This window comes from Sorex fumeus, unplaced genomic scaffold, assembly GCF_029834395.1.
Source record: "Sorex fumeus unplaced genomic scaffold, SorFum_2.1 ptg000092l, whole genome shotgun sequence".
Classification (NCBI taxonomy): domain Eukaryota; kingdom Metazoa; phylum Chordata; class Mammalia; order Eulipotyphla; family Soricidae; genus Sorex; species Sorex fumeus.
The window spans coordinates 4818349-4843005 of NW_026606149.1; the positions used below are offsets into that span (position 1 = coordinate 4818349).

Consider the following 24657-nt stretch of genomic DNA (forward strand, 5'->3'; position numbering starts at 1 on the left):
ACTCTTGGTTCAGACTTACTGGTACAAACCCAATGTGTTTTTGTAAATCATGTCAGCGGGTAGACTTGTTTGAAATTGGAACAAAGAGTTTGTATTGTTTCCCTATTGATATACTACATGCCCTCTGGAAATTGTCAAAAAGAAGAACATGGAATTAAATTCATATTTACTCGACTCTAAACTTAAACACATATACTGAATGTCCGCTGTGTGAATGTCGGTATTATCTGTTTCTTTTGGAGTTCTCCTGAACAAATATGTACAGCCTGTGACGAGAGCACATGGACATCATTTACTCTTGTGAAGAAAGTAATTAGCTATGTATTGAACAATATATTTAATAGCATGTTGTATAGACATAGATATATGTGTTATATATGTATATATTTGAGTTTTTGGGGGAGCAGTGCATGTCTGGCTGTCCTCAGAGCTTCGTCTGCATTCAGGGATCATACCCAGGTGACCATATGTGGTACCAGAGATCAAACTTAGTCAGCCATGTGCAAGGCAAGCACCCTACCCTCTGTACCTATCTCTCCAGCTCCTTATCTATGTATGGTTTTTAAATTCACTATGAACAGTAGCCCTTTGAGATAAATGCTATTGTATTTAATATAATAGATAAATCTTAAAATATTGATGGTCAATCTACCTCTTGATTAGAATATGAAATGTATGTGTTTTTAAATTAAAAAACATATATGATATAGTAATATTATTGATTGCAATTGGTAATGCAGAATTATTTGTATATGTCTAAGTGACTACTTATGCCCAGAAAATGGCACTGAACAGACAAGTTACGTGTCACAATGACCCACAGTCCTCGAACAAATTAGTACATTCTTTCCATTTGTTCCTCATTTGCATTTGCAGTATCAATAGCACATGGTTGTGATAGAAAGTTCCATTTTGTGAAGATGGTGATGATGAAGTCTGCAAATCACTGTAAGGAGACAAACATAGAGTATTGCATGACCTTAATTCTGACACCATTTCTGAGGTCTAAGAATCTTCTATAAGAAGTTTGATGAGTCTGATGTTTGGACTGACTGCTTTGGGCCATATCTAGTGATGCTCAGGGCTGATTTGTGGCTATGTACAAAGGAATCAGTACTGAAGGGGCTTGGGGGGTATATTGGGTGCTGGGGATTGACCCTGGATAGATCAATTCCAAGGCAAGTATCCTACCTCCTGTACTATTGCTCTGGCCCTCATTCTAATTTTAACTATTATTGGTTTTTAAGTAAAATACCATACTTATTTTAGGCATTTACTTATTTACTCATTTTAAGTAGAATTGTTGCTTCTCATATTTAATTTTTTCACAATGGAATATGTCTTTAATGCCAATATGTATACACTGATAAATATAAACAAGATATAATTTCCTTATCACCTCATGAAAAAGACACAATATCTTTGAAACCCAGGAGTGCCAAAAGGTTCATACGAGGGGTTCAGTTTTACTTTAATTTCAATGAAATTGCAGAGGCAGAGAGAGGACATGGTCAGCAACAGCCTTTAACTAGCCCACTGATCACCAACCCTTCAACTTAATTCATAATCCAAATAAACTCCTATGGTCACAGTCCAACAGGAAATGGGTGTGAATCATGTTCCTAAAGGAGAGAACCAAATATTTGTGAAAAGGGACCAAAGACAGAGTATAGGGTTAAGTGACGGATCCTGTACATTGCCAACTGTGGCACTGGATATTCCCCCGACCCCTGCAAGCACTTCTAAGAGTGTGCCCTGAAATCCACTGAGCCACTAAGAAACACATTAAAACATTGTGAAAGTATTAGACGACAAAAATCTAGCAACATCGATGTGAAAATCGTGTAGTCCTTTGTGAGGTTATTGAATGGCCCAATTAACCAAGCATGCAGCACTCTTCTCTTGGATTTATTACATGAGATAAAACATGGCCTAGTTTTTGTTGTTGTTGTTGTTATTTCAATATGAAACTAAAAGATATATTAGCTGATTAAACCTTATTGAAAATTTCTCCCCACTGGGTTCTCTATTTGTCATTACGTATTCAAGTAAGTCAAGAGTTATTTTCCATTTTAAAAGCTATGAATATTTCATAATCTTAATTCTCTGATTTTTTCCTGCCCACCATAAAAACAAAAATTAGAATTTAATCTTTTATAAAGGACTAAAAGATCAGTAACTGTGTGTCCACAACTACTGTAGCATCTTCTGGTCGTTTCTATGACATCCTATGGTCATTCCTATAGAATCCATTTCCTCATTAATTACTGCTTTTAAAAAGTTCCATCAGAAATATCTTTATTCCTGTAAAATCTTTCTCTAGTATGTCAACCTCACATCATCTTATATTCAACACTCTCAGTATTTCACTTTCTAATAAGGTCTGTTCATAAAAAAATAGATTATATTCCTCACAGCATCTGCCTCAACATATTTTCCCATAAAGATTCTAATTTTGCCCATTAACATAAAACATGTCATAAGTAGATAACAGTTCATAAATAACAATAAATATTAGCGTGGGAATATATTTATTTCCCAACAATTTATGATTAAATGATAGAACATGAAGGACATATTTAAAACAGCAAAATTGTTCTTTATTATTTGAAAAATCCCAATTACATACTTTATTCAAAACACTTTTAATGTTATTTGTGTTTCAAAACTGGAAAATGATAATTATGCAATTGTAGCAATTCTAGGCTCTAAGAAATCCTTTTAGGTAATCTTCAATTAGGGTAACTGAGAATTGATAAGATGTTTTAAGTATCAAAATGTTCACTTCAAAGTCTAAAATGTTTCAGTAAATATTAAGTCTCATAAAGTAAGATAGATCACTGAGCCAGGCACATGATTTTCAATCAGAGAGCTTGGAGTCAAGCCCTGGCCATGGTACTGGGGTCCCTGAGTACTCTGAGAGTATTTTCTGAGCACCACCTGGTGTACTTCACCAATTAAAAAAATACATATATTTATAGACACATATATTTAAATTACATCTTGGTAAATTGAATCATCCTTATAATAATTGTTTTTATTTGCTCTAAAAATAGAAACAATACTTTTGTCATCCAATTTTCCTTTCACAATTGCTCATTTCTTAATTTCTTTTAAAAAAACATGTGTTCCATTCTGATTTGCTCACTTCTTCTCAATAAGCATCTCCTTTTTTGTCTATGTCCTGTAGTCTAGTCAACTTACACTCTAAATCACAAAAGACTACATTCACACATCATGGATGACTATCTTCAATATTCCAGATGCTTCTTTATACACTTTGGGTAATCAGTCACTCAATAAGAAGAACAGAGGAAAAAGTCTTGTTCTTACCTTCCTTATTTTATATGGTATGGACAATCAAAAATATTTCATTTTTATGGAATTCAATGAATAGTGATTTTTATAATACCTTCCAAACTAAGAACTGGTAGTCTTATATGTGAACTAAAATTGCCAATATATAAGTCAATCAAAGTGCCAGAGAAAATTAAGTAATTGGCAAAAAAAGTAAGACCACTATTTTACCTGGTTAGTTATGTTTATCTTTTCAATAATCCTTAATTTTTGAGAAATATAGAATGAACTTCACTAATTTTGTCTTTCTAGTTTCCTCCTTAGCAAAATAATGATAATTTTAGAGCATTGTAATCCTTTAATCATATAATATACACAAACATTGGTGAAACATAAATGTAATAGGATTTGGTGTCTTACAAGACTCTCCAGGATATTTAGTTTTTATTAAATGTAATATAAGTCCAATGTCTATAATCCAGATTGCATAGGACATCATGACAGATGCAAATACCAACAGTGGTTAGCCTGTTTCTCTTTCTGCTTTGTTATACCTTTAGCTCATCACAAAACCTTGCCCTTAAGCTATTCTCTGGTCATAATAAAATTTATAATGAATATTACTGGGAATGAAGAAGAGAAGAAAAGAGCAAGAAAATCATTTTCTCTTCTTGAGCTGTATTTGCCTCTTTCCCTGTTTTCTTAAATTTCCCTCTTTGGCCATTGTTTTCCTTTTTTTCTTCTTTTTTTTTCTTTTTGCTGTGCTAAATTCAGCAACATCTTTCCAATTCCAGAGAAAAGAAATTTAATGTTGACTTATTCTTTACCCTGAACTAACAATGTATTTGGAAGCCGGCCTGGAAAAAAAAAAACAACCCTAATTATCTACATTTCCTAACCTAATTAATTGTTTTGTAATATCCTTACTCCGACTACTGCAATTTATTTTTAGACACCTCATTTTCTCCTCTCTGTAAGATTTCCCTTGCAAAGGTAGGTGTGAATATTTTTGTTCTTCCTCAAAAATCCAACCCACTTGGTCATGGAGCAAATGCCCGTGTCCTCGGGCTCAGTGGTCCAGTTCTCCCGAGGGTATCATCCGGTGCAGTAGCGTCAGGACAGACCCGCTATGATGCGCATAACCATGATGATGGGATTCATTTCTTAGTCCTGCTTTCCTGGCCCCTTTCATCTCAGAGGCCTTCTTGCTGTGATACTGGACTCTGTAGGGTGGAGCTCCCCAAACGACAGCCCGGGCACGTTTGCCTTCTGTAGGAAGCAGATATAGAGGCAGATCTCAAGGTTCCAGAAGTTTCTGAAAAATGAATTACTTCTGGGCAGAGAAGGGATGGGGAAGTCAGAGCATCCAGATTCTGCAGCTGGTGCTGATGGAGCGGCTGAAGAGTTTCTCCAGTGGGTGGAGACGTGCTTTCTTCGTCTCCGAAGCTGCTGGAATTGCTGTGGCCTTTGGGAGGGGCCTTTGACTCCCATCTCACGTCATTCCTCAGACAGGGTGGGTAGAGGGCTTAGAGTTTAGGTTTCTTGCTTGTTTGTTCCTCTAGCCTGTGGACACAGTGAGCCTAGGAGTTTTAGGAATGGTTGTCGAGTGGGTGGTGGGTAATGTGTCCACTTAGGTATCAGATCTTAGAAGCATCTATCCAGCACAGGCATCAGGGCTTCAGTTGCACCGGTGATACTAATAACTTGGTAATGTGTCTGTCAACTTGACAGACACGGATGGGATATAGGTTAGAGTGGGACGAAATAAGGAAGCACTGCTGGAGGGAAGTTGACACTGCTGGCGGGACTGGTGCTGAAATATTCAACGCACTATAGCGTTGTCCTCCCGTTGTTCATCGATTTGCTCGAGCGGGCACCGGTAACGTCTCCATTGTGAGATTTGTTGTTACTGTGTTTATTATATCAAATATGTCACGAGTAGCTTGCCAGGCTTTGCCGTGCGAGCGAGATACTCTCGGTAGCTTGCCGGGCTCTCTGAGAGAGGCAGAGGAATCGAACCCAGGTTGGCCAGGCCAGCTGCATGCAAGGCAAACGCCCTACTACTGTGCTATGGCTCCAGCCCCCCAACTATCAATAACTTTGTAAATCACAGTTCTTAAAAAAGTAAAATAAACGAAGGCATGGGAGTGGGGAGGTAAAGGGGTGGGAATGAAAAGCATCTCTCCAACATAAAAGATAGCAAATGAACCCTCAGAAATGAACATTACTAAAAATTTTATTTTGTTTTAATATTTGATTCGCTTTCCATTTTCTTTGCGGGATGCAAATAGGGAGCTTTTTAGGGTGTCAGACACCGGCTGATGCAAGTCAGAATTGTTTCCTTCGTGAAAAGATGAAAACTGGTAGCTTTGTAACCAGCTCAGAGGAAGGGTGATTGCAGCAGAGACCCGCTCACAAACTGGCTGATCAGTGCTGGTGACAGCCACAGCCACGGCCGCTGGGTCCCTGTACCGTGAGTCTTCGGCATACTGGATCACCAAGTGCTGGTACTGGACATTCTCTCAGGTTCATCGCTCTGAAGAGCACCCAGATTTCTGAATTTGCCACCCTCCCATGATCACCTCTCTCTTGGGGGGGGGGGTGGTGTGTGAGTGCGAAGTAGGCAGATTGTCATAGCTCTTGGGCCTCTTCGATGTTCATGAAAAGGACTCTCAACTTCTCTGGGCCCCGCGTCTCTGAAAAGGTTAGTTTCATGCTCAGTCTCACGCATAGATTAATGATGAATATTGGGCTGGTTCCAGGCAAAGTCTACTCGCTTTTGGGTTCTGCAATTTTTTGATGTAAGAACTATTATGTAGAGCTCATATCCGAGTTGACATTTCTCCTAAGAAATAAGCAGATGATACAAGATATTTTTATAAAATGCAAAATACTTCGTTTGCATGAGATTTGGGAGTTCTGTACCATATTTAGGTAATTGGATTTGATAGTGATCAGAATCCAAAATGCTCAAGCCTGCTTTTTGTGTGGAAAGGGAGTGCCTGGCCCAGTGGTACTCAGGTCTTCTTCCTGGCTCTGTGCTCAGGAATTACTCCTGGCGGTGCTTGGGGCACCATATGCAGTGTCAGGGATCAAACCTTGGTCCACCTCATGTAAGACAGTTCCTTAACCTCTGAACTCTCTTTTCAGACCTTAAGTCAACTTTTAAGAATAGCATTTCTGAGGGCCAGAGCAATAGTACAATGGAGAGAGCATTTGCCTTGCACACGGCTGACCTGGGTTCCAACCTTAGCATTCCATATGCCCCCCCCTCCCCCAAGCATCACCAGGAGTAATTCCTGAGTTCAGAGTCAGGAGTAACCCCAGAGCATCACCAGGTGTGACCCCAAACTCCAAAGGAAAAAAATGTCATTGCTACAATTTAATGGAAAAAAATCTATTACAGTTGTCCAGAAATCAGGATAAAGTAAGTAAGTAAAGTAAAGGCCCTCCCGTTGATCATCGATTTGCTCGAGCGGGCCCAGTAACGTCTCCATTGGAGACTTTGTTGTTACTGTGTCTGGCATATCGAATACGTCACGGGGAGCTTGCCAGGCTCTGCCATGCGGGCGAGATACTCTCGGTAGCTTGCCGGGCTCTCCGAGAGGGGCGGAGGAATCGAACTCGGGTTGGCCATGTTGGCTGTGTGCAAGGCAAACGCCCTACCGCTGTGCTATCGCTCCAGCGATATTCTCTGGAAACAATTTAAAAGAGATATTGCTCTGGATATTCTCTGGATATCTCAGGATATTCTCAGGATATTCTCTGGAAACAATTTAAAAGAGATTCACTGCACTGCACTGTAGCACTGTCATCCCATTGTTCATCTATTTGCTCCAGCGGGCACCAGTAATGTCTCCATTCATCCCTGTCGTGTGCTAGTGTAGCCAATGGCATCTGCTCGTTCCAGAACATGAAGTAAGACTTGTCGTTTTTGGCATATTGAGTACGCCACAGGTAGCTTTCCAGGCTCTGCCAAGCAGATGGGATACACTCGGTACCTTGCTGGGCTCTCCAGGAGCGACAGAGGAATCGAACTCGGGTTGGTCACATGCCAGGCAAATGCCCTACCCACTGTGCTATCACTCTTAATAAAGATTAAGAAACTTTATTTTGACAAGACAAGGTTGGTCCTTATTGACAACGTCAATCCATAAACTCAAATCTTAGCAACGCTATCAGCAAACCATGAGAAGTATTTTCCAGATGCTGCCCCTAAGTTGTTTTTTGTAAACTTGTTTCATCTTTGGTTTAAATTCTATAAAATTTAGGTAGCACAGCCTAACTCATCTACGTGTTGAGGACCCTCTTGTCGCACCACCAAAGTAACCCCTAACTATTCCTCTACCTTCTTGCTCTATATTAAGCTCTAGGGGACTCACCAGGTCAGGAGTTAGTGTTTGCCGTCTATTTGACCCAGTTGTTTGCTTAGTTTATCTGTATTTCACAGCCTGGTGAGACTGTCCAATAATTACACTTCCTATTAATTTCCCTTAGCATGGTTGCCTCAAGTCCCAGCCATGTTGGCACAAATTCATCAATTTAACCAGTGGGCAGTGCTAGATTTGAGTGCATAGATCACAGCATCGGTACCCAGTCACCTGTCCATGGATCTATCGGTTTATTTCTGATTATGCATATTATAAATAATGTAGCCTTGGAACTAGAGGACAGATCTTTTCATTTTGAGTGTTTTTCTGTCCATCAGGTCAATGCCCACTGTGATATATGTCACTGTGAACCTGGCTCACTCGGGATCGGACATAAACAATGCAGACCAACACCAGATGTCCGGGGTACTGCAACATTTCTGTTGCACAGATCTTTATTTCACGCTCCAAGGAGATAGATCTCTAGGGGCTGTAGCAGTCTCATGTGGAGCGTCCCCGTTCGGGAGAGCAGCCCAGTTGCCTTTCCTTCTCCACAACTCAACACTCCACCTCTGCTGTTCCACTGTGTGGAAGCTTGCCCGTGTCATCTGCTGCTCTTCTCTCTGCAGTTATTAGCTATTGACTGGGTCGCTGGCCACTGGTCCATGTTGTTTCTTTTTCATCATCATCTCCATTGTCTGTACTTCCAGCTGTGCAGGGACCTGCACCTGCATAGATTACATATGTCCTTGGCAGCAGTTTCTCCTGGCTGATTGGTCAGAACCCATGTAAATTTACAATGACAAAGTGTTCACTCTGCACAAGAACTAAGTGCTGACAGTAGGTGAAGGAATAAACATGATAATAACCTTTCAGTACCTGTATTGCAAACCATAATGCCCCAAAGGAAAGAGCAAGAGCAGGAGCAAGAGAGAGGGAGAGAGAGTTGGGGAGAGAGGGGGAGAGTAAGAGAGAGAAAGGGGGAGAGAGAAGGGTAGGTAGAAAGAGAGAAAGAGAAGAAAATTACCTGCCACAGAGGCAGATTGGTGGAGGGGAGGGAGAAGGCAAACTGAGGACATTGATGGTGGGAAATGTACACTGGTGAAGGGATGGGTGTCGGAACACTGTATGATTGAAACCTAATCATGAACAACTTTGTAATTGTGGATCTCATCGTGAATCAATAAAAAAATTAAATTGTGAATGGAAAAATTATATACCTTTAAAATGGCATTGTGGAGGAAAATTTAATGGGTATCCGCGTACCATTGTTTCAAAAATATAGATGCCATATGTTTTAAAAAAAGAGTATTAAGAGTATCAAATGATGCCCTTATTCATTGGAAATAATGAATAAGTAAATAAAATGATCATCTGATTCCCCTTTTCCTGGCTTCCCATCTAAAAATATTTATGGGTCATATGACATTTCCAGTTTTGCTTTTTAAAGGACACTTCATACTGAAGCCTTGAGGCTATCCCAATTTCAGATTAATTTCACTAAGATGCAATTATAAATGATATTATATTCTTAATTTCCCTTTGCTCTAACTCAGTGACAGAACTGCAACGGATTTCTATTGATTTTGCCCCCTGCTATTATACTGAACTTCTTAATTGTGTCTAGTAGTTTACTGATGTTTGAGGGTTTCTATATGTACTTATAGTAATTTTACTTTTTTAAATATTTACAAATTTGTATTTTTCCTGTTATCCTTGCTTGCCTAATTAATTCAGTCTAGGGATTTTGGAACTATATGGCAAAGCACTTTTGAGAACTTTGTTTTGCTATGCATTTTAGACAAAAATTTGTAAGTTTTTCAGCGTTGAGTTTAATTTTGTAAGTGAGTTTGTCATATATAACCACAGTCAGACTGAGCTGTGTCATTTTATTTAAAATTTATGGAGTCAAAATTGGGTGTTGAGCTTATCATTTTTTCCAGTTCTATTGATTTACCCCTGTGAATTTTCTCTTTTTGTTGATGTAGTATATGATATGGATTTAAAATTTGGACTGTACTTGTATCCCTGGATAAATCCCACAGGGTTGTAGCTAATTCTCTCCATGTGATATTTGATTTCATCTGTCATGATTTTGTTGAGTATTTTTGCATCTTTGTTCATCAGCAGTAGTTGTGTGTCATTTCCTTTTTTGTTCTGCTTTGGGACTTTAAGTGACAGTGGCCTCAAAAATCGTTGTGAAAGAACTTGAACAAGATGGATAACAGTTCGTTGAAATTTGGAAGAATTTATTCGTGAAGTCCTTTGGTCTTGTGCTTTTGATCTTGGGGAGATATTTCCCACATCATTTTGATATCTCTCCTTGTGATTGGTCTATTCAAATTCTCAGGGTTTATTACTGAAAGTGTTATGAGTCTAAGACTGTGTTGAATCTTCTTCTGTCATCCATTTGCTTACACATTGATGTTGTTAGCTATCTTTTATTAACCGTTACATTTCTGTAGTATCAGTTTTAATTTTCTCTATTTCATTTATGATTCTGTTCATTTAAGTTTTATATCTTTTTCTATATAATCCTAGAGAGAAGTTTACCAGTTTTACCATTTCTACAGAATTTAAAAAAATCAGCAAACAGGGCTAGGTCTGTGGCTCAGTGATAAAGCATATGCCTTACAAGCAGAAGACTTGATTTCAGTGCTGATACTGCATTTTTTACATCAACAAATATAATAACTTTAAAGAAATTCTGAATATCATTTTTTTCTTCAAAGAGATGCGTATGTCTATGCATATATATATATATATTTCTCTAATCCATTTTTACTGGTGTCTTCTTGTATCATTTTATTTAAACCAAATTATCTTTTAGCTCCATCAGCTTATATTACTCAAAATCGTGTGGCCTTAGTATTTGATATACAAGATATAAAATTAATTCTTGTTAGCAGTATCTTTATATATAGCAGCATAAATTAATGCATGAGTTCTTAAGTCTGCACAAAATTTGAAGTCTGCTGTGAAATTGTTTAAATTTAGTGTAAATCTACTTGAGAAGTAATATCTATAAAAAATATTTGCATGTAAGCGCATATATGTTTGCTTCTATATCAGCACCCAACGCCATTATTTATACCCACTTATAAAATTGTGGTGAATTATACTTACTTACTCTTCAGTTTTATAGCTTTAAATTTACAGAAGACTACACACTGAAAATAACTACTGGTACTGTATAGTTTACCACTTGATTTCTATTTAGAATTTTCTCTGTAAAAAGTCACAAATACATCACACCTTTATGTATTTTTTACCACTAAGATATATTTGAATGAGTTTGCTTGAAAGTTTTATGTGCTTCTTTGCTATCCATATAATACTCTGTTCGAATGCAAATCAATAACTGTGTAAATGAGAATTCATCTGGATGCCTTTTAATTGGAAATCTAAAAGAGAGTTACTGGGGAAATAGAGATTTTAAGATAGCAACATCAAACACATGAGTGGGATTAATGCGTGTTCAAAGAAAGAACCTGGGTGGGGAAGGCAAATGCTCATCACAGAATTAGATGTAGACAAACAGCAACCTGAGTTTTGAGACTTAGATCAGAAATCTCTGCAGAAAGCGGGTAGCGGCGGTGAATTAATGGATAAAAATGTCTAAAGAAATAGGAGATTAATACCCAAGAATAGGCGAGATCTGTACCAGGAGGATTACTCCATGGCTTAGAGGCCATCCGGGCATTCTAGAGGAAAGGGCAGCTCAGATAGAGAAGGGAGCACCAAATAAAGGGTGTTTGGAGGATCCTCCCAGGATGGGAGATGCATGTTGAAAGTAGACTATGGACCGAACATGATTGCCACTCAATGCCTCTTTTGCAGTCCAGAACACCCAAAAGGAGAGAGAGAACAAAAGGGAATGCCCTGCCACAGAGGCAGGGTGGGATGAGGGGGATGGGGGAGTGGGAGAGATACTGGGATCCGTGGTGGTGGGAAATGGGCACTGGTGCAGGGATGGGTATTTGATCATTGTATAATCAAAACCCAAGCACAAAAATTTGTAAGTCTATAACCGTACCTCATGGTGTTTCACTAATAAAAATTAATTAAAAAATGTCTAAAGAACTTTTAAAGTCTCAAAAGATCATGTCCTGTAACAGGATTAAAGCCTGCCGTGAGATATCATTGAGGTGAGATAAAATTTGCAAAAGTCCTTTACAGCTAGGTTAGCCTAAGCCAGTTTCCTAGCTCCTCTGCGACTAACTAGAGAAAAAGTTGAAGGACATAGTGTATAATAAGTAGTACTCAGCAAATACTAAACCCTTTCATAAAATAGCTTTTATAAAAATTACTCTTAGGGTTGGGATGATAGCTCAGTGGACTGAGCAAGGACTTTTCACATCGACAGGCTTGTTTGTTTTGTTTTGTTTTTGTTTAGGCACTACACCAAGCAGTGCTCAGGGCTTACTTCTGGCTCAGTGCGCAGGGTTCATTCCTGGTGGTGCAAAGAAGAGACCAGAGAGGATGCTGGGGATCAAACACAGGTTGGATGCATGCAAGGCAAGCACCCCATCTGCTATACTATCACTCCTGCCTCCAGGAAGTCCCAATTTGATACCTGACACCAAATGGTACCCACATCGCCTCCAGGAGTGGTACCCAAGTACCCAGGCATGGCCCGGACACCAAGTCAAAACAGAAGTTTTTGAATATATATATATATATATATATGAAATATTTCTTTCTCCTATAATGAAATTTGTTTCTAACTATTAAAATAGAGTGTGCAGGTGCTACAGCCCATGCCTTGTATGCATCTGAACCCAGGTCCACCCCTAGGACCATATGGTTCTCTCAGCACTGTAGATGCAGTACTAAGGGCCTTGAGTGCTTTAACTTCTGGGTGCTATTTTGGGTGCCTCTGTACAATGGTTTGGCCCTGATGTAATCCAGAACCTCAAAGCACGAGAAGACTGATTCCTTGGCCCATAGTATTAACCAAAAATCTTGGTGACCCAAGAATCACTGGCTATAGACCCCAAGTCCCCTGAGCTTGGGAATCCCGTTACTCCTCATAAAAGGAAATAAAAATATCAAATGGAAATACTATACATAAGGGCCATAAAGATGATTGGGGTTGTTTTCTCATCCACTGGGCACGTCTCTCAATCTCATTTTTTTTGTTAGAATTCTCAAAGCAACCCAGAGGATGGTAGATACCCTAGGAATTTATAAATATGTATTTCTTTTTATAGTTTTCAGTGATTGTCACAATGGAGACGTTACTGGGCCCGCTTGAGCAAATCGATGAACAACGGGAGGACAGTGATAGTGATAGTTTTCAGTGATAGCATAGCTGTAGGGCGTTTGCCTTGCACGCAGCCAGTCCAGCCGAGCCAGGTTCGATTTCTCCGCCCCTCTCAGAGAGCCCAGAAAGCTACCGAGAGTATCTCACCTGCACGGCAAAGCCTGGCAAGCTACCCGTGATGTATTCAATATTCCAAATACAGTAACAACAAGTTTCAAAAATGGAGACGTTACTGGGTCCATTCAGGCAAATTGATGAACAAGGGGAGGGCAGTGTTTGTTTTTTGTTTGTTTTCAATGATAAAAAAAAATCATAAAAAAATCAATCCTGCTACCCAAGGAAACCTCTCATTTTATAGCTCAGTTAATTACATTTACTCTTAGACTAGTTACTATGATGAATAAGACTTGTCATAATTATTTTTTTATGTCCCTAGACTTTAGGCTGAACCGAGATGGCTTTTAAACTCTAGGTTTTGGCGTCCAGGCTCTGAGTTTCTGAGTTTCTGTGTCTGGGATAAAGCTGTCTGATGATCAGCTGTTGAAAGTTGTAGACCACCCGTGAAGAATTAACTTTGACCATAATCTAGTTAAGACGTGGGTCCCAAAACAAATTGACGTTAGCCCTGATACCTGAGTCTCTAGTTGCCTACAAGATGTCACATGATTCAAAGAGAATCACTCCCCCCTTCCTTCCTTCTATAAACATGTGCGCTCTATTTACTAACTCCATTTAATCCAACTGGAGTGGATTTACAAGCCCAGTGACAAAGCACTGTGTGAGAATGAATTCTGCTAAATCACAAAGGTGTTTAAGAAGTTGTAATGAGGTACAGCTTTACTAAGAAAAAGTCATCATCCTGCCAATTTGTTATAACTTTTCCATTAAACGTGGCAGCATTTTTGTGACAGATCAAGAAAAATCTTTCCTTAACTATTCCATTGTCAATACAAAGAACAGACTTCCATTTTCTATTACATATCTCCTTGAAAAAAATTTAAATAAGGCTTCTAATTTAGCTTTTGAAAATTGCATTCTGCAGAGAAGGAGCAAGTTCTTTGTTTCCTTTTTTATGAACTTTTTTATTTTATTGAATCACTGTGAGAGTTTCAAAGCTTTCTTGTTTGGGATTCAGCCATACAATGATCGAAAACCCATCCCTCCATCAGTGCATGTTTTCCACCACCAATGTCCCCAGTACCACTACTTCCCCTCCCAGTCCTCACCCTGCCTCTGTGTCAGACAATTTCCCCAATATTTTCTCTTTACTTTGGGGTATTATGTTTTGTTAGAATTTTCCCACCCCCATTTAAGCCTACCTGCAAAGACAGATGCTAGATAATGCATTTTCCATTACACATTTTGAATATCATGATATCTCTGCTTTCGTGGCTACGCTCTTCTGGGATTCTAGATTGTAAATGGTTGGATTCCAGAGACATCTCTGTAGGGCACTAAACCATTTTGGGATTCAACTGGGCGTCTCTGGACCAGGGCTGTCGGTGCGCTAAAATGGCAACTGGAGGCAGATTGTGGGTACGATAACCAGGCCAACGAGTCGGGGAGTCAGGGAGGGACAGCCCAGCTCCTCTTCTGCCACACACCCTGGAGATCTAGTCCTGGAACCTGCATACCTGTGCCTTCCTTGTGGAAGCTCTTGGTTGCCAGGATTCCATTTGGAGTAGGAGGGGAGACTGCACCTGCTCCACATGGGATGCCTTGGTGAAATTGGCTTGGTATGGGGCCCGGAGAGGTGTCCAGGACTGTGGTGTCTTCCAGGACTCACAGCTGTGTGTCTAGGCCAAGGCTGTTGGTGAGCTAAGATGGCACCCAAGTTCTTAGTTTTCAGTGCAATTTGGATGCGATAGAGTGAAGCACCATGAGGTAGACATGGGCTGCCGTGCTTCTGTGAGATGGGGCCGGGAACAGGTGACTTGTAGGATAACATTGGGTTTGTCCTTTCAGCCTTACTGCAGAGAACTTAGTTTACCTTAGAGCAGTGTCCTTTCTGTATGGACACAGGATGACAATTAATTATGCTTTGTAACTTGGAAGTTGATTGACTCCGAATAATATTTACTCCCGGGCATCTGCTCTCTCAACTCATTTGCCCTTAGTTCCTAGCACCCCAAAACCAGGGTCCTGACGAGGGACTGAATGGACCCAGGGCAAGCTCTGAGCTGCCCTGGCATTGAAATGGGCCAGACCACAGTGCCACAATATTCAACTAAAAGTTGAGAGCATGATCATAGGCAAATGCTGTCATGATCCAAAAGTAAGGATGAGAGTAGGACCCTGCTGGTTTAGGAAGACTAACCTGACCTGAGGACTGTGGTAAGACGTCCTCAGGAAGAACCAAACTTTAAGTTGATATATCTCTTATACTGTGCTCATACAGAATGACACTGCTAGAAATATCAGAAGTAAATTTACTAGAACTAATTAAGGGGATTACTAGCTGAGGAAAGAAGAAAGCGACACACCCTGAATGGGATCCAGCCCCTAAGTGGATCTCCTAGTAACCCTGAGTAATCTCTTTAGATGAGATTTTGTCCTTGAGTTCCACTCACCTTTGTGTCACCACCCTATGTGATTGCTATATAAACCAAGGCTGTAAGAGCAGAGGGGATCAGAGTCAGAATCCAGGGGTCAGAGTCAGAATCGAGAAGGGCAGGTCGGAATCCAGGGGGCAGACAGAATCCAGAGAGAAGAACTCCAGAGAGAGTAGTAGAAGGATCTCAGAGAGAGAGAGATTGGAAGAGACAGGAGAGATCACAGAGACAGTCAGAGGTAGAGACACAGACAGAAGAGAGCACAGCAGCACACAGAGAAGCAGAGCACAGAGGAGTCATCCCGATCTGGTCCATACACAGCAGCTCGAGAGCACCGAATGCAGGCAGAGAGAGAGAGAGAGAGAGAGAGAGAGAGCCATCCAGAGAGCCCACCAACAACTTACATCTTCCCATCCCTCCCCTGCTCGCTTAAGATATTTTTTACAGTGACTGTCCAGACACCTGATTCAAACCTGTCTATCCCCAGCTGAAATTGTTAATGTCCAAGTGCATTTTTCCTGAGCTCATGGGTACTTGAGAATTGTGTGAGAAATTTGCAGATAATACCCAGTGCCCAGTCTGCTCTGTAGCACTGTAGCAGTGTCCTCCCATTGATCATCGATTTGCTCCAGCGGGCACCAATCATGTGTCCATTGTGAGACTTGTTGTTACTGTTTTTGGCATATCGAATACACCATAGGGAGCTTGCCAGGCTCTGCCGTGCGGGTGGGATACTCTAAGTAGCTCGCTGGGCTCTCTGAGAAGGGTGGAGGAATCAACCTGGGTCGGCTGCGTGCAAGGCAGCGATGTGGAAAGGACCGTGAGATTTCAGCTAACATATGTTCTTAACTGCCAGGCTATGACCACTGAATCATAACCCTTATGGTTATTATGTTAGGTAATTATGTCCTAAAACATTATATAACCTGTGCTTAGGACTGCAATCTCTTGCAGTCTCTGTTTTTATTTTATTTTTATTGGTCTGCTCTACTACATTCTAAATCCCACCCCTTGCCATCTGCTCGCTCCTAGTGTGCAGTGGGCTGGTGCTGGCTCTCCTCTGTTCTCTACCCAGGGAACCCTTTCCTAGTCTGACTCTGCCCTGGGACCCTGTCACCTATCTCCCTGGGTTGCTGCTCTGTTACCTGTGCTGAGTTTCTCTAGGACTGGATCCCAGTGGCTTCCTGTTCCTTTGACCTTCTTTAGTCTCTGGGCCATGGCCAGGTGCATGTGGATGAGATTCCTGCTGTCCTGTTGTCTGTCTGTGCTAAGTGACGAAGCTGAGCGTGAGAGACAGATAGACAGACAGACAGAGGGGGTGGGGAGAGCACTCGAGCTCCTGAATGGGGTCTTCTCTTTACCTGCTGCTGTCTCCCAGTCCCAGCTATCTCATGACCTATTTTGATTGGATGTCTTTGGAGCAGGTGGGACTTAAAATGACCAATCAGTCAAATCATCTAGTCTACCTGACGCTCCACAGGCTGCAGCCATATCACTGGGATTGAGGTACCAGTAATCATGGTTCTGACTCCTATGGGGCATCTTTAAGGACAGCAGCGTGATTCTGGGATTCTCCCAGTTATTCAACAACTTTTCTTTTTTTTCTTTTTCTTTTGTGGGGAGAGGAGGGTTGTGCCAGACCTTTCAGCTCTGGCATGGGGTTCTCCTGGCCATGCTCACAGAACCATGTGCAGTGCCCGGAATCAAACCTAGGGCTCCCATGGGCAAGGCCTGTGGGTGGCCTCTCACCTCAGCCTTCCCCAAGCGAGTCTCTCCCCTCCCTTGGAGGCGCATGGGCTTGCAGTGGCTGATATGGAACTCTCCATCGGGCCCCTGAAAGAGGAGGTTAACTCTTTCCCCCAGGTCTGTCACCCCCATCTACATCCTCGGCCCATCCTTACATTCAAAATGGAATTCCGAGGAGGCAGAGGCCAACCAATCAAAACTCACATCATCAAAATTCCCTTTATCTAAGTTTTTTCCCCATAATACTGTCTGCTTGGACTGTTTCCATTTTTTTCCATATAGTAGAATACTTTGAAGATGTGAAAGTGGCCTGTTGTACCTGATGGTTGAATAATTTTAATCTGATAATCTGGGTATTGGGTCCTGTCGCCTCTTACTAAAAATAAAACACAGCAGCAAATACCCCTTTTACAGTGGTATTTCACAGAGCTCTGTGTCTATGTTGCTGAAAGTAGAATGGGTAGTCGGAGTTCTTGTGAATTTTTCATTATAACAAACTTTACAACCATTTCTCTATAAATGAATTCCTTACATTTTACTAACGCATGGTTTCTTAGTTCTTCAGAATTTTTTTAGAGGGAGCACACTCTTTTGAGCTCAGGAATCATTTCACTGGGACCCAGACACCATATGTAGTGTTCAGGGATCATTCTGGTAGGGATCAACACCATATGCAATGCTCAGGGATCATTCTGGTCAGACTCAATACCATATGCTGTGCTCAGGGATCATTCTGGTAGGGCTCAATACCATATGCAGTGCTCAGGGATCATTCCAGTAGGGCTCGGACACCGTATGCAGTGCTCAGAGGTCATTCCTGGGAATACTCAGGGCACTGCCGGCAGTGCCCAGGATTGAACTGGGACGTGCAAGGCAAGTACTTCACCTCCTGAATTATCTCTCGGGCCCAATTTTCCAAATGTTCTGGCAGCAGATTGTTACGTTACACTAAACCTTGTTTAATGTCTATACTTGACACTTACAGATTCATATGCAGTTTATAATCACTGAGTACCCTATGGATTACCGATAATATCAATCCTGTTATGTGATGCAACTAGGATGTCTGCATTGACAGTCACAAGCCAGAACATTTCCTCCCCAGAGTCCTTGAATTCCCCTAAGCCAGATCCCCCCGCCCCCCTCTTCCAGCCTTGACCCCTGGAAGATGCAAATCTGTTTTCTATTTCTATCATTCCATTTCACCAACTGTATCACCTAAACTGGAAATATATTTTTTTCTTATATTTTATGTGAAACTGAACAACTTTGATTGTTTGGAATACTCTATTTTCTCTCCTGTGAAATATGTCTTTTTTCAGCCTTCACACGTTGAACTTGCCTAACCTCGACAGAACCTTTCATACAGTAAGAGATGACTTTGTTGTACTTTCTGTGGAGTCTATATTGTATTGATTGTTATGCGCTCAACGTATATTTACTGTGATGACACTCATCATTTTCAGATTTCATGCTTTGCGCTCATCCTTAGAAACTTTCCTCTTTTAAATGGCCCAAAGCAACAGAACTTGAGAACTGCTCTGTAGGCCTGAGCATCCCGTGGTGTGATAGAATCTCTGGTTGATTTGCAGGCGGGGGCGGGGAGGGGGTCACTCTGGTGAAACATTGTTCAGTTAAGACCCTGTCATTAACAGTATTGTAAATCATGGTGCAGAATTTTTTTAAATGAATAAGTCAGTCAGATAGAACAGTGGGCAAGGCATTGGCCTTGCAAGCCACTAATCCAGCACCCCATATGGTCCCCTGAGCTCCACCGGGAGTGAGCCCTGAGCACAAAGTTGAGGAGTAAGCCCTGAGCACAGCTGGGTATCACCAAAGAACTGAAAAGGAAAAAATGTTATGTTTTAAATTTTTCTATTTTTCAGTTTTCTTGCCATAATAGGACTAGAAAACCCCCAAAACCTTTTAAACCAGAGGATCCAGGAGAAAGTGTAGCAGTTTGGTGTGTGCTTCTGTTGTGTGTGCATACACGTGACCTGGGTTCAATTTCCAGCATCACATGGTCCCCAGAACATGTCTGGGTGCATCCCTAGAGGTACCCAGTTTCTCTGAGATGGCTTGAGCATCCTCAGAACCATAGGAAGGCAGAATCGCACCCTCAAGCCCTTGCACCCAACTACACCCTAAGAATTGCTGGTAGGACCCCAAACCTAGTGTATACCTCTCCAGAGACTCACCCCCCTGAAAAGAAACTTTTAAATGTGTTAATTATATTATTTTGTGGCCAATATTATTCACAGAAGATATAAGGAAATATTTCATTTCCGGTTGACTACCTAGCTCTAATATGATTTATCTCTGCATTTTTTATGTGCCATTCTCTGTAGTTTTTTTCCACTGTAAAATACTATAAGAGAATGTTTTTAGGAAATATAAGGAACATCTAGGAAATCCTTAAAATATAATGTTAATAGGAACAAGATATAAGGATCAAGGGCTAAGGTGTTTGCCTTGCATGTGACCGATCCCGATTCAATCCCCAAGATGGTGTATGGTGCCCTGAGCACTGCCAGGAGTGATCTCTAAGCAGAGAGTTAATAGCGAGACCTGAGCAAGTCTGGGTGTGGTCTCCAAATGAAATATATAGTAAGTAGAAATTTATTTTTATTTTAAGGATGATGTCTACAATGACAATTCTGTTAATTTTCCATAGCAAACCAATAAGAAAGAAGTTATATTTTTAAACTGAAGAAATTTAATGTTATCTGTTAATCCATAGTGTGTATGTTGTAACAGGCTTGGTTAGAGATTCTGTTACTTCCTGTTAGATGCGTCTGCTTCTGAAAATTGATCCCCCGGCTCTCAGCTAGATCCCTGTGGTGACGATGGGTTCCGTCCATAGCACGGCTGCAGCCAAAGCATTTTCCTTAGAAAAATAATTAAAAGCTGGTAATAATTTGCTGACTCTTACTACTTCTACTTATTTAGCTAATAAATTGTTTTTCTTCTTCCTTCCTTCCTTCCTTCCTTCCTTCCTTCCTTCCTTCCTTCCTTCCTTTCTTTGTTTTATGTTTTTGAGCTATACCCAGCTGTTCTCAAAAATTACTCCTGGCACTGTGCTCAGGGATCACTCCTGGTGGGCTTGGGGGACTGTATAATGTGCTGGAGATTGAACCAGGTTGACCACATGCAAGGCTTGCACCCCTCCCCCTATACTGTTTCTCCAGTCTCCAGCCCGAATGGCTTTTCTTGCACTTATCATAGTCTCATATCAAAGTCTATTCCTTTATGGATAAATCCACAAACATCCTTATGTGGATTTTCCTCTTTTGGAAAATCCACATACACAAATTTACATGCCTGGGAAATGGATCCTTCACTGAAGAGCAAAATAAGTTAAGTTGTCTTTTAGCCATTTTAACCACACACAAATCTTCCAATTGTAGCTGTGGAAGAATATTTCATCAAAGAAAAATAGAGTTCTAGGTGAAGAGTTGCCTCATGTGAAATCTTCCTAATATGCTTTTATCCTTTGTCCACAGAAGTTGACTTTCTTATGATTTACCAGAGTAAATGAAAAATGATGGAATCTTTCTTTTCTTTTGGAAGGAACTGTTGGATCTCCAACATGCCTACCAGAAACTCAGCAGACAGTACCAGGCAAAATTAACAGAACTGACACATGCCAACAGCCGTGTTGACCAATGTGAGGCCGAGGTGAAGAAACTGAGATACCAAGTGGAAGAACTAAAACAGGGACTCAACGAGAAAGACAATGAGGTACTATATATGCCCAATACATGCCCAACTAAAATGTATTTTTACCTTTTTCTTAGCATATTGAGATTTTAAAAATTGCTAATTTTTAAGAACTATTAATTTTTAAGGTTGATCAAAATAAGAGTTAGGGAAGAGAAAGTTATGACATAGTTGCTCATCTTTATTATAGTATTGATTTCTTCTAGACCGGTTTCTTGTTTGATTTTGTGAGGGGCTACAATAGAATATACTCAGGGGTTACTGCTGAAATTGCACTCAGTAATTTCTCCAAGCAGTGCTCAGGGGACCATATGGGATGCTGGGGATTGAAGCTGGGCCTGCCAAGTCTAAGGCCCTTGCCCTACCCATTGTACTATAACGCCAGTCCCTGACTTCTTTAAATGTGTGTGCCATAACTCCACTTATGTTTCAGTATAGTTCTTTGTGATTGTGTCTCCATATGTCTTGCAAACTTAATGATCTAGATTTTTTAAAGCTTGAAGCCTTTCCATGACATATGAGATGTCATGGTTATATAACATATCTTGGCCCCAGGACTCTTGCTATTTAAAATAATGTGGAAAAAATGTGTTATGGTTTCAAGTTGATAATTTATGGACTATTTAAAAGATTTCCAGAAGGTCTGTTGACTCGGGGGGATGTCCAGGGCGCACACGTGACAACAGATGGCTTAAGAGTAGGGACTGCAGAGGTGATGCCTAGGAGAGGATTTGAGATTTGGAAAGACAAAATCTTAATATCACTGTATTTGGAGTCTCATACCAGAGGTTCATCCAGATGCTGTTCCAGTCACCGAATTCTCTCCTATTGAACAACTTTTGTGGAAAAATTATCAGTCCTTGGTTTAGAAATATTCTTTCTAGACAATGCCGAACAGTTGGTCATTTCCAAATCATTAATTTATTTCCCACAGGTCCCTTTGATAACAATTCTTTCTATATTTTACACTTTATTTTAATCCTCATGATTGCAATCAACACGCTTTCCTTTGTTCCCTAATAAATTATATGGAAAAAAACCCTGTTTAACCTGTAAAGACATGTGCTCAATTCCTCTTCAGACTTGGACTCATTGGTGAACATTTCTTCTTTGATGTGTTTAATTTTATGAAAAAAAAAACTGTACTTGTAGGTGTTTGTATATTCTGGAGATGAACTGTAAAGAAGTGAGGAAAGAAATATAGGGAAAAAAAGCTCAGGAGAATGGCTAAATAGTCTTATTTGACCATAGCTCTTATTCCTGTGAATTATTTTAGCATTCAAGAATTGGTTGTAGATGGTATTTATATGTTTGTTACTAAAGCCCCACAGAAATTTTTTAGAACTGAATCATTGAGGAGAAACTGGTGAAATCAGGCAGGGTCCAAGGGTTAATGAAATGTATTTTCTCAAAGATTTCCTTCAACTGCCTAATCATGTAATTAAATGTTCTAATGTGCTAGAGTCTTGAGAATGGTCATACCATTTGCCCCTCTCTGCAGAAGCATTCTTGGTACACCATCAGCATCAAGGCGAGTGACGGCACCTTTGCCTTGCCAATGCCTTAGGGGCAGATTCTGTAGTACTTGCATGAAGGCACTGACAACCCAAACAGGGCTCTGTCGCACCTTTCCCCCCGAGTATCTTTCCTGGTGTTTTCATGTCCTGAGATCAGAATGTCCAGATGACATGATTTATGAGCTTGAATTCTATATGAAAAAAAATGTGGACAGGTCCTTACAGATCCAAGTAGAAAACTTCTGGGCAGAATTGATGTGTGTTGTGGAAGCCACTGAAATTCTACATTTATCTTTTCTCCAAGAAATCACTTAATCACTTAACTTCCCGTTAGTCGTCGATTTGCTCGAGCGGGCGCCAGTAACGTCTCCATTTGTCCCTGTCGCGTGCTAGTGTAGCCCAATGGCATCTGTTCACTCTGGGAACATGAAGAGTCTCAAACCGATCGTTCATGATCTTGATGAAGAAGTCTGACCATCTGGTAGGTGGGCGGCCATGCAGTCTTTTGACATCCCGTGGAATCCAGTCAGTAACAGCTCTAGTCCAGCAGTCGTCTTTAAATCTCATTATGTGACCATCCCATCTGATTTTCGACACCTTGGCAAATGAGACAGCGTCCCTGATTCTTGATCGTCCACAGATGTCAGAACTCCGTATTCTTTCTCTCATTTGAGTGAAACGTGATATTCCAAGCATAGCTCTTTCTATTCTTCTTTGGGAGACCTGAATAGCGTTCTCATCCTGTTTGCATAGGACCCAGTTCTCTGAGGCATATGTTAATGCAGGAATAACAGTGGAATCAAAGAGATGTGCCCGGAGCTGGAGGTTCTTCGTCCTACTAGCTATTTCTTCAACGTTCTTAAAGGCGTTCCAAGCCGCTCTCTTCCTCCTGCGCAGCTCGGGTGCAAGGTCATTTGTCATGTTGACTTCTCGACCTAGGTACACATAGCTGTTGCATTCGGAGATGGTCGTTCTGTTGATAGCGAATGGGACGTCAGGAACGAGGCTGTTTCTCATAAACATTGTCTTCGTGATATTCAGCTGTAGTCCTACCTTTCCACACTCACGGTCAAAGTCGGCCAGCATTTGTGCCGCTTGGCTGATGTTTGGTGTTATTAAAACAATGTCATCAGCAAACCAGAGGTGGTGTAGTTGCTGACCATCTATATTCACTCCCATTCCTTCCCATTCCAGTCGTCGCATGATGTTCTCAAGGATTGCACTGAAGAGTTTTGGTGAAATGGTATCACCCTGCCGAACCCCTCTCCTGACATCAACGATCACTTCTTTGTAGAATGGTGAGATCCTGGTAGTGAATCCACAATACAGGATCCTGATGTATTGGGCTTGAATGCCCTTATTGGCTAGGGCTTCAATGATCGCTTCCGTCTCAACAGAATCAAAGGCCTTCTTTAAATCAATGAACATTAAACAGAGCGGCATCTTGAACTCCCGAGAAACCTCAATGAGCTTGGTTATCATGTGGATATGGTCGATGGTGCTGAATCCTTTGCGGAACCTGGCTTGCTCGCATGGTTGTCCTTCATCTAGTGTTCCGCCAATCCTACTCAGGATGACTCGAGTGAACAAGTTGTAGATGACAGACAATAGGCAGATCGGGCAATAGTTGCCAATGTCATGGATGTCTCCCTTCTTGAACAGTAGTGCGGTCCTGCTGGTTTTCCATTGGGACGGAACCTTGCATTCAGACAGGTAGCGAGTGAAGAGCCAAGCCAGTGTATTGATGAGTACTGACGGCAGGTTCTTCAGGTGTTCAGGTCTGACCTCGTCTGGGCCGGGTGCTGTTTGTTTCTTTACCGATGAAATGGCGTTTCGGATTTCAGAAGGGAGAACTTTGGGAACGACATATCCATTCTGTGGAATTTGGTATGTCGGCAAGTGGACATGGCTATCGAAGAGATTTGAGTAGAAGTCATGGATAATCTTTTCCATTGCCGTTCTGGAGGATGTGATGGATCCATCAGGATGTCGGAGGGCAGTCATCTTGGTCTTGTAGTTGGCGAAGGACAGGCAGGCGTTACGAATACTTTTCCCGGCTTCTGCTGCATCTACCAGCACTTCTGCTCTTCTCTTTTTGAGGTCTTCCTTGATCATATCTCTGCACTGCTTTGCGAGCTTGGACATGAGCTTGCGGTTGCCTGAGGCATGCGCCAAATCACGCTGGCGAA

General features: G+C 41.1%; 1 protein-coding gene across 1 annotated transcript in view; it reads left to right on the top strand.

Annotated features, from left to right (window-relative positions):
* The window catches only part of CCDC102B (coiled-coil domain containing 102B), a 331610-nt gene that overhangs the window by 270823 nt on the left and 36130 nt on the right, over positions 1 to 24657 (top strand). The window contains exon 11 of the mRNA XM_056131520.1: positions 20802 to 20972. Within this exon, the coding sequence (XP_055987495.1) occupies positions 20802 to 20972 (171 nt within the window). The remainder of the gene's footprint in view (positions 1 to 20801; positions 20973 to 24657) is intronic.